This window comes from Staurois parvus, unplaced genomic scaffold (assembly GCF_062004578.1).
Source record: "Staurois parvus isolate SC_StPar_1 unplaced genomic scaffold, SC_StPar_1.0 ptg001265l, whole genome shotgun sequence".
Taxonomy (NCBI): domain Eukaryota; kingdom Metazoa; phylum Chordata; class Amphibia; order Anura; family Ranidae; genus Staurois; species Staurois parvus.
The window spans coordinates 227774-238828 of NW_028319061.1; the positions used below are offsets into that span (position 1 = coordinate 227774).

The 11055-nt window shown below is 44.3% G+C and overlaps 1 protein-coding gene across 1 annotated transcript in view; it reads left to right on the forward strand.

The window, feature by feature from the left end:
* The window catches only part of LOC149437711 (uncharacterized), an 87086-nt gene extending 85161 nt beyond the window's left edge, over positions 1-1925 (forward strand). The window contains exon 10 of the mRNA XM_089660704.1: positions 1738-1925. Coding sequence (XP_089516830.1) covers positions 1738-1925 — 188 coding nt within the window. The remainder of the gene's footprint in view (positions 1-1737) is intronic.
* The last annotated feature ends 9130 nt before the right edge of the window (positions 1926-11055 follow it).

Here is an 11055-nt window from a genome sequence, read left to right on the forward strand (position 1 = left end):
CTCCTCACTGTTTGGGGACATTGCAGCCGTGTACAGGGGAATTGGCTAGTAGTGACCCCCGGCAGGTACAGAGGACCCCCGACTGTCATCCACTTCATCCATGCCTTCCTGACCCTCCTCACCTGTGTGCAGGCACAGCTGGCCTTCCGAACTCCCAGTGCCGATCATTGTGGCCAAACTTGGAGTCCATGTACTGAGATCGGTGACACACCCCATGCAGGACCTGCTCATCCTAGTGCGGCCTAGAGACAAGTGTGTGCTGAACGTGCTGGGGAATGATCCTTTATCCCAGAGACCCGGCTGTCTGTCCCCTAAGAGGTTCCCCTTTGACTTTGGTCCTGGAGAAGTAAAGTGAACTCATCTGGGGTCCCGCAGTCCCCCCCTTCCCCCAGGATAAAGTTGGGCTGCGGCTTAAATGTTTCCCCTGCCTGCGGGAACTGACCAGCATCCTACAGAACCAACAGAGCCTCATCCTACATGTGTCCCTTCCCTTCATCCAGAATGCAAGGGTTCAATCCAAACGCACACGTTCCTGCATTACAAATGGCTGTGTGTATATAAATGGGAGCTGCAGCAACCGGCGACTGGAACCGAACAGAATCAGCAAGGGAGAATGTCACCGACACACCGAGGATCACCAATATGGGTCCAAAAGTTCTAATGAACGATCACATAGTTACAGCAAGGCAATGATTCAGAGTCTTGCAGGACCCTTCATAGACCCTGATGGTATTTTTTCAGGGTTTTTTTCGTTGTTCAAAGCAAGCTGAATTTGCAAGCTGATTGGCTACCATGCGAAGCTGCACCATATTTTGCACTCTCCAGTTTTAGTAAATCAACCCCAAAGTGTTCAATTCTAGTTCAACTGATGAGATGATATCTGCCTCCAGACAGGGTTAGTTATGGAGAACTCCGCTTCCCAGCCCCCCTCTTAACAAAGAGAAGTAAGTAGAATCTTTCCTTGCTGAACGTTCCAAAAAAGAACATCTAAATAGGTAAGCTGTCATTATTTAAGTTTTCCTATGTGAATGAGAACATGTAACAAATATAAAATGGGTAATATCCCAATCTGGCAACATACAAACAATATTTACAAATGTGGAAATACCCTGTAAGCTGTTTAAGAAAAAGCTTGATTAATAGTACTCTGGATTATCACTGTTTATTAACCCTGCAAGACGTGTTTATTAATGGCTGTGGAGATGCGGTCCTGGGGTTGTATGGTTTGGGAGGGGTCATTGGCTGGATATGTGGATGTAAACCATCTGCATCTTCTCTAAAAACTCTCACTGTTTGCTTGTGAATTTTACACCAACAAGGCTGCCCTGAGTTTTCCCAGATGGTTTTGGGGTGTTCAGACCCCATTATCATCACGCCTTTATAGAGGGTTCATATACTATTGGCAGTGTTTGTTGAGGTGATGTGATGGCTGGGGACCCTCTCACATGGTCCTGATGGCCCGCTGTCATTGTGTGATGATAATTATTATACTGAATTTATATTGGCCCGATGGTTTACGCAGCGATGAGGTGTGAGCTTCTTCTGTCCTCCATGTTTACTGGACGAGTTATTAAATGACCAGTTATGTCCTATCAAGACAACCAGAATCTCTGCCCTGTTACCAGTGTACCTGTCCTGTTATAGTGACCCTGCTGGACTGAAGATCTGACCGGGTTTGATATATTTTATTACTATTTTGTACAACTCTCTCATTGTTTCCCCATTTTCTCCATTTAGGAGGTCGGTCTGGGATGTGGTCAGATTGGGGTCACCTCCGGTCACCCAGTGCGGTCTTTGTCCTCTACACTGGGCTCCTCATCTTTATAGTCACTGACCTGAGGAAGATGAAGAATGAGAAGAATCGGAGTGAGAGGAGGACGAGGAGAAGGGATCAGACCGAGATGGAAATGGAACCAACTTACTAGGATGACTGCTACTGAAACATCTAGTGTGCTGGATTTGTAGATCTGCAAGGCTTTGCCCTCATCTTGTGAGAGACATTTATCTGACATTGTATAAATATACGGTATATACATATTACTGTCTGCTGCTTAACCTTCTCCCAGCACATATTGATCATTTCTCTGTATAAAACCCATTAACAACTAACTGTATAACTGTCAGACCTGCCAGGAACTTAGGAAACTAATGGACCTCTTACCTTCTTTGGAGATTAGTGAAAGCCACAAAAAGGTGTTCACCTAGGATAACATTCTTGAAAAGAAAAGATGAACTGCTTATCTTCTGGACTGAAAATCTACCTTCATGTATAATGTATTCTGTGTCCACCCAGTCTGGGATGGGACCATCACCTATGCTGATTTGTTTGAGTTATAAACTTCTCCATTCAATGTATAGAGCAGGACAATTTCCTCTTTTTATTGTTTTCACACATGTGTTAAATAAAGCTTTGATCTTCATAAAAAGGAGTCCTTCATTCATGGAGATGGGTGTGGTCTTCATTGTCAAGACATTAAATGGTGCCCCATGTGAGGATAGACTGACTACTTGGATGGCCAGTGATCCTGATGTGGAGAACAAGGTCAAACCAGGCTACAGGTGCCAATGGTGAGCATTACCTGCCTATTGTCTGCTCTCACCTCTGTCCTCCTCATCTGGTCTGACTGTCTGAGTCAGTAAGTCTGTTCTGAACTAGGGGTGAGCTGAACTGTCCTGCCTTCAGCGACACGATTAATGCCGTGTTAATATCTTAACCTGATGATTTGACAATTCACACCTTCAGCCATGTAAACCGAAGGATAACCACCTATGCAGATTCCCTGACTCCAAGGATGGAATTTTGTAATTAGAATAGGGTGGTACCACACCCTTCATAACTCCCATTTTGTACTTGGACAATGAACATCTACAGATTCCATGGTGGTTGGATGAAGGTGTCGGTGCTCCCTGTGTGGATATAAATGTTGGGGTATCTTCCTGACACTCATTAGAACTGATGAAGTTGGAGAGGCTATTAAAGTCTTCAACATTACAGAACAAGGCTAGATGAATGTGACCAACTACTGCTAGATAACCTATGACATGGACACATGACAACCTTCACAGATCCATCGGCTTTTCTTTTTTTCAGAGTCTTTTTCCCAATAGGGATCCTCTTCTTCAGTTTTAACCACTTGAACTCCTGAGGATTTACCCCCCTTAATGACCACGCCTTTTTTTGCTGTTTGGCGCTGCACTAATTCAAATGATAATTGCGCGGTCATGCAATGCTGTACCCAAACAAAATTTACGTCCTTTTTTTCATACAAATAGAGATTTCTTTTGGTGGTATTTTATCACCTGTGCGCTTTTTATTTTTTGCGCTATAAACAAAAAAAACACAAAAATTTTGAAAAAAAACAATATTTTCTACTTTCAGCTATAAAAAATATATCGTGAACTCAAAGTTAGTCATAAATTTAAGCCAAAATGTATTCTGCTCCATGTTTTTGGTAAACAAAAATCCCGTGCATTAGCGGGCAAACTGGCGCTATCTGGAAGTCTATCGGAAGTCACCAGTGACACTAATACAGTGATCAGTAAAAATCTGTTCACTGTAATCAATGACACTGGTGACAGGGCAGTGAAGGGGTTAACTGGGGGAGGGGGAGAGATTAAGGGGTTAAATGGGATTACTGGTGTACTGGCGGGCAAACTGGTGCTATCTGGGAGGGGCGCTAACACTATCGGAAGTCGCCAGCGACACTGATACAGTGAACAGTAAAAATCGGTTCACTGATCAGTGACACTGGTGACAGGGCAGTGAAGGGGTTAACGGGGGGGGGGGCGATCAGGGGGTTAAATGTGTCCTTGAGTGTTCTAGCTGTGGGTATGTGCTATTTTACTCACAATTTGTATGTCTTCTTCTCTGTCTGGAACGGAATGTGTCCAGGCAGAGAAGAATTACATCATATCCTGTCCTGTGTAACTGTCAACACAGGACAGGATAGGACAGGGACCGATCATTTGATTGCAGCCAGACATCACTGGCTAAAATCGAATGATTGATCACTCCGGGATCAAATGGTGTCACCCGCGGGTCAGTGGGAGCTCGCGCGCATGCCCCCTGCCCGCAAAAACGTCGGGAGCGCGGAGCCCATTTTAAAATGTGCTTTTGCACCCCAGTGCCGCCCTGCACACGTATATATGCAGTGGCAGGGCGGCAAGTGGTTAATGAGTGTCAGGAACATACCTGAAGACTGATAATTCACACCTTCAGCCATATAAATGGAAGGATTACCACCTGTGCAGATTCCCTGACCCCAGGGATGGGATTATGTCATTAGAACTTGGTGCTTCCACAACCTTCATACCTCCCGTTTTTGTACCTGAACAATCAACATCTGCCTGGACACATTCCACAGTGGATGGATGAAGGTGTCGGTGCTCCCTGTGTGGATATTAATGTTGGGGTATCTTCCTGACACTCATTAGAAACAAAGAAGTGGCTTAGAGAAGCTACGAAGCATCTTCAACATTACAGAACATTTCTGGTTGGATGTGACTATTGCTAGCTAAGCCCTGCTGAGGTTTTATCCCTTCCCTACTCCGCTTTACATGATATTTAGATGAGGGGGAAGGTCTCCTGTGTTATACAATTGCACTGCGTGTGTGATGGAGTTGTACCATCGCCCTACATTTCACATCGTTGTGTTTAATATTTTTCTTTGTGTGTGTGGTAAGCGATCCATTTTATTTTTCCTCAAATTGTATCTTTAAAACAAAACATGACAAAGCAGATTTGTGGCAGTAATATAAGAGAAAAGCCGGCAATAATCGGATGTTACAATGGCGGTGTGTGCCGGGTGTCGGACTAGTGCCGCCCTGCTCCGCTGTTTGCTCACATAGTATAGTGATTGGTGCAGCTGTGCTCTTACCTGGTAGAGCGAGAAACATGCAAGAGGAGCAGAGCTCAGCTGTGGTTGGATAATTGATGAGCGAACGTTCGGACCAACTGTCACATAACAGGCTGCTGGCCCAATCAGCTGGGGCCAGGGAATTCCCCACCCCCAGCCACGCGTAAGAGAGCGATGCTGGTGACATCATTGACCTTATATGGTCACATGGTCATATCTGAGATGATGATCTTGATGTCATCACACCACCCTGTCCAATCAGAGAATGTTTTGCATTCATTTGGATCTCTGAACGGCACCAGTGCCCATCAGCTGACCTCCTGTGTTCCCAATGCAGCCATGACAGTTGCTTGGCACTGAACCCGGAAGCTAGTGGAGATACAGTGATTTCCAGCTTGTAGAGGGATCCCACAGGTATGGGATATACCACTGGTCTCCAAACTGCAGCCTCGGGACCAGATGTGGCCCTTTGCTTGTTTTTATCCGACCATTGGGCATTATTTCTCCTACTGACACCAAAAATGGGGGTATAATTCTTGCCAATGACACCAGTAACGGAACACTATTCCTCCCACTAACACCAATGATGGGGCAATATTCCTCCCACTGACACCAATGATGGGGCAATATTCCTCCCACTGACACCAATGATGGGGCAATATTCCTCCCACTGACACCACCAATAGAAGCATAATTAATAATAATTATAATAATAATAAATTATTATAAAAATATTAAAAATAAAGAACAAAATGCACAATCCCTAAAAAAAATATACATATATATATATATATATATATATATATATATAAAACAGTGATGTCACAAACAGAAATAAAGTGACTCACAAAAGTGTTTAAATTAATAAGATTAATTGTCCAAAAAATATATTTGGTTAAAGTCCAATCATTGAAGTGTTCTCCTGTGACCCCTCCTTGAAATAACGGCCACCATGTGTATCTGTCCCAGAAATCCAGTGCAAAAAATCCTCCCCCATATATCTGCTCACCTCCAGCAGTGTGACCTCACAGTATACAATGTTTTGGTCTAACTGCACTTTTGCTCCCAAATGTATGGACTCTGACCATCAAATTGCTGAAAATTATCTCCAAAAGATGTTCCCTCCAGATGAGCGCCTCAGGCTCAGCCGTATTCTTCATAAACAGAAGATGAAAATAGTGCTTTACCCTTTAAAACTTTTATTTGCACATAAAACATAAGAAATGCCCTCACTTTCCGGAGGTCCATATCTGCACCATGTATGGTGAACATCCAGTAATGTACTAATTGGGCACAAGGTGGCAGTATCATCCCCGACAGTATCAAACAGTCCCGGAGGTCCATATCTGCACCATGTATGGTGAACATCCAGTAATGTACTAATTGGGCACAAGATGGCAGTATCATCCCTGACAGTATCAAACAGTCCCGGCTCCATAAGGTCACTAATGGGAAAAGGTCATTCATGGGAATAGTGGTGGTAGTAGTCCATACGCAGCTCCAGGATTTTCCTAGTTGTAGAGAATTGCAGTTACACATGGGGCCCCTGCATTGCCCTGCAATATACTGTGTTTGGGGCCGGGGATGATACTGCCACCTTGTGCCCAATTAGTACATTACTGGATGTTCACCATACATGGTGCAGATATGGACCTCCGGGACTGTTTGATACTGTCGGGGATGATACTGCCACCTTGTGCCCAATTAGTACATTACTGGATGTTCACCATACATGGTGCAGATATGGACCTCCGGAAAGTGAGGGCATTTCTTATGTTTTATGTGCAAATAAAAGTTTTAAAGGGTAAAGCACTATTTTGAGCTTCTGGTTATGAGGAATACGGCTGAGCCTGAGGGGGTCATCTGGAGGGAACATCTTTTGGAGATAATTTTCAGCAATTTGATCCTCAGAGTCCATACATTTGGGACCAAAAGTGCAGTTAGACCAAAACATTGTATACTGTGAGGTCACACTGCTGGAGGGGAGCAGATATATGGGGGAGGATTTTTTGCACTGGATTTCTGGGACAGATACACATGGTGGCCGTTATTTCAAGGAGGGGTCACAGGAGAACACTTCAATGATTGGACTTTAACCAAATATATTTTTTGGACAATTAATCTCATTAATTTAAACATTTTTGTGAGTCACTTTATTTCTGTTTGTGACATCACTGTTTTATATATATATATAGGGATTGGGCATTTTGTTATTTGTAGTGCAGCATATTTGTATTAAGCTCCTCCTCTGTAGGCGGGACCTCTAGGCATCTATACAGTCATGCGGCATGTAGCGGTAGGAGTGGAAACGTATCCTCCTGGCCCGAATATTCCATTATTCTAGCCCCTGCAATGAATTTGCGTACATGCGTGTAAATTATTCCAGTAACCTCCTCTCTGAATACACAGCTCAGTTTTCATTCTGACACAGTGCCAGTGTGCTGGGAGGACTGCCCTTCCTGCGCATACGTGAGAATGACGTCATCCCGCACCGGCCCATCAAGGTGGCTGAAGACCGGCACCCAGGAAATTCCAGGAGGAAGAAGCTGGCACGGGTGTCAGGGACCTCCCAGGCGTCAGACTGTTGAAGCAGAGATAAGTATTGTGGACTTTAGTTTGAAACAGGCGGCCAATGAACCTACCAGCATGGAGGAAACTGGAGCACCGAGGGAAACCCATGGAAGCACAGGGAGAGCCTTCAAACTCCATGCAGGAAGGTGTTTTGGGTGGGATTCCAAACCAAAGACCCCAGTGCCTGTGTGTCAGGATGCGCATGCACAGGAGTGACATCATCCTACATCGGCCAATCAAGATGGCCCAAGACCAGAACCTGGAAGATGCCGGCATGGAAGGATTGAAGCAGAGGTAAGTATGGCCTTTAGTTATGTTCTGTGCTGGTGCATGAGGCCTTACAGCAGGGGGGGGAGGGGGGACAATGCACAGGAAAAGACCTTTTATGTCCAGGGTTCAGCTTTAACGTTGGATCATTCCTTTCATGTGTGTTTTGTATTTCCATCTCTGGTTATACTGGAAGATTTATTTTTTATCCCTATTTGTGCCTTTTAAAATGCATCAACAATAAATCATGGAGCAGATCCCCTAAAGAAAGCCTTGTTTGCCCCCCAAAACCAATATCCATCTGTCACTGGTGTGATCTGTTCTGCCAAATCCATAGACCAATAGCGGAGGTGTAAAGAGGCCACGCCCACTTATTCTGGAGGAGTGGGGATTGGCCGTATACAATCACTATTACTGGATCTCCTGTACAGATCTGATACACTTCATCCATAGATGGCGGTATATATTCCGTGTATTGGGAGGACATACATGGCTGTATGTAAAGACTATGTATTCATGTATGTAATCAGGACTGTCACCATATCATGTACAGATCATCTGGAATGACTGAGGTCACTGGATCAGAGTAGATCCTGGAATTTATCATCATGTGTGTGTGTATGGCAGAGAAACCGCGCGCCACAACACTGAGGGGGCCACAGAACATTTGTTGGCTGAGTGTGAAAAGCATTCGCCCATCCTTGACACATTCTGGCCCAATTTTCCTTCATACATTCATTTCCTATGATTGTCAGCGCCATCTAGTGGCCACAATGCAGTATGTTCCTGAAACATCTTAATCTGAAAAAAGAAATACTGCATTGTGTCCACTAGATGGTGCTGGTGATCGTAGGAAATCAAGGTATTAGGCAAAATACGGCCACAATGTGTCAAGGACGGGCGAACGCTTTTCAAATTCAGACAAAAAATTGTTTATTTTTTGATTTAAACATAAATAAATATATTGACCCCCCCCCTCCCCTCCCCCCCACCCAATAATTCAGTGCAGGAAGATGATCACACGCTGTGTCTGCTTGTTGAAGCTGAATAAAGTTTGGATTCCTGCTCCCCGTGTTCTGTTTTTTTTCTGAATTCTACTTGTAGTTCAAAATTTAACTACTGGCCTTGAAAGACAAGATACGGCTCCCATGAAGAGGAGGAATCATGGGATATGGAGTTCATGTATGTTCTGTAATGTGTCCGTGTAACACTTCCAGGTATTTATTATCAGTCACAGAGATCCCAGTACTCCTCCTGACAACGTCTTCTTCTGCCTATCCCTCCACAAGGTCAGCACCATCTTTGTTCAGGCATCAGCTAGGGTCACCATTGACTTCCTGGACCAAGAAACTCAGAGAGGACATGTAAATCCTGGTGCCTGTGCAGATCTTAGCTGTGTTCACAAATGCCTGACCCAGATCTGCCCCTTCTGCAGAATCTCACTTTGTGACTTGTTACAATGTTGCAGTCTGATTACTATGGGGGAGGAGACTGAGGAAATGCTTCCTCCTGCCGGCAGCAAACTAATTGCCTAAAAAAACCACACAGACAGGTTAAAGTGGGAAAGTAAAGTATCTCTTTCAATGAGGTGCTGTTGGGCATCTTCTTTGGTACCCATTTGGTGGCTTCCCCAGTAGTTAGGTCCCTTATAGAGGCAGACGGGCGGCTCTGATCCTGGAGGAATGTTATCTTCAGATTATCCCAGGATCACATTGGACCTTCATAAAGATTTCTCCTACTCCCCCCCCCCCTATTTCAAGGACAGGCCATTAAAGAGATGGAATTATGGAATCTACCACAGCCTAGGGAGACACTGTCACTAAGGCCAGCCATACATTAAGCAGTTTTATTTCCTGAAACCACGGATTACAGGAAAGAAAATGTTCAATTTCCCCATCAACAGTCTGTTTGATAGGGGAATCCTTCCCACAATGTTCTTGTGTTCAGCCAGCAGGAAACCTTCCCTGTCAGCAGAACACAATGATCACTGCTGGCTGCTATAGCCACCAGCACTGATTGCACAAAACAGAATCCAACAGGCTGGTTGTACTGAAGTCAATGGAAGGATCAACTTCAGTACAACCAGCCTGCCCATAGGTGGCTAGAAATTCGATCCATCTATGGCGGCTCCAAGCTGCTCTTACCCTAGTAGATTTCAGACGAACATTCATACAAAAATGATGACATTTCATGACTTGATGAATGTCGTTTGAAAGTTCTTCAAAATGTCCGCTGTTGGAAATTCATTGGAAGAGAATTTACCATCCCGCTACTTTGGAATTTTTCTAGCCTCTGCTGTCAAAAATAAACATCGATTTGACCGCACTAATGATTAGAGAATGAAACGAACGTTCATAAAGAAATGACAAATATTGAACACCAAAGTAAGGCGCTTCACCCAAACAACTGACTAAATGACTGAAACACAGAAAATCGATATAAATGAATGAACACATTGATCCCAGTGATCAGCACTCGGTGTTTATGGAATCTTTTGAGTTGTGATAACTTAGAAAATATATATAAAAGAATATCACAACTCAAAGAGATTCCATAAACACCAAGTGCTGATCACTGGGATCAATGTGTTCATTCATTTATATCGATTTTCTGTGTTTCAGTCATTTAGTCATTGTTTGGGTGAAGCGCCTTACTTTGGGGTGTTGATTGTACACTGGAAGGGGCGGCTCCACCACACCCCTAATAGGAAAGTATGACGGCTTTGCTCATGTAGTGCGACTTTGATGCGTCTTTACACTCTCCAGCACTCACATCACAGTGACACATTTCTGAAGCATTTTGCGGGGGGGGAGGGGGGGGGGTGTTGACAATAGGAAAGTATGACTTGAGTGGCAGAGGATGTAAAGTCGCATCCAAGTCACACAGGAGCCTTTACGTGTCCAAAGTCACATGTTAGGATTAGGGGTAAGGGCTACCCTGACCCTTCACCCTACTGGACCCTAACATGTGACTTTGGACACGTAGGTTCCTGCACGACTTTCATGCTACTTGAGGGCCAAAGAGTATAAAGTTGCATCAAAGTCAAACTACATGAACAGAACTCTCATACTTTCCTATTGGACAGAAATTAAAAAAAAAAAAATGTTTTGAAAAATGTGCCGTAAAAATGCATCAACCACAATCTGCATAGATGTGACCCTCGCCTGACCACGCTATGACCTCCAGTCAGAAAGGGTTTTGTGTTGGAAGAATGGATGGCACCACAGGGTGCGGCGGGGAACATGGAACCGAACACATCCAGAAGTATCCAATATGAAGATTCTGCCAGTAGCTGAGGAAAGATTGAAGAAGCAGGTAAGTATAAACTTCTTCTTCTGCAGGTTCTGTCCCAGGGGTCTCC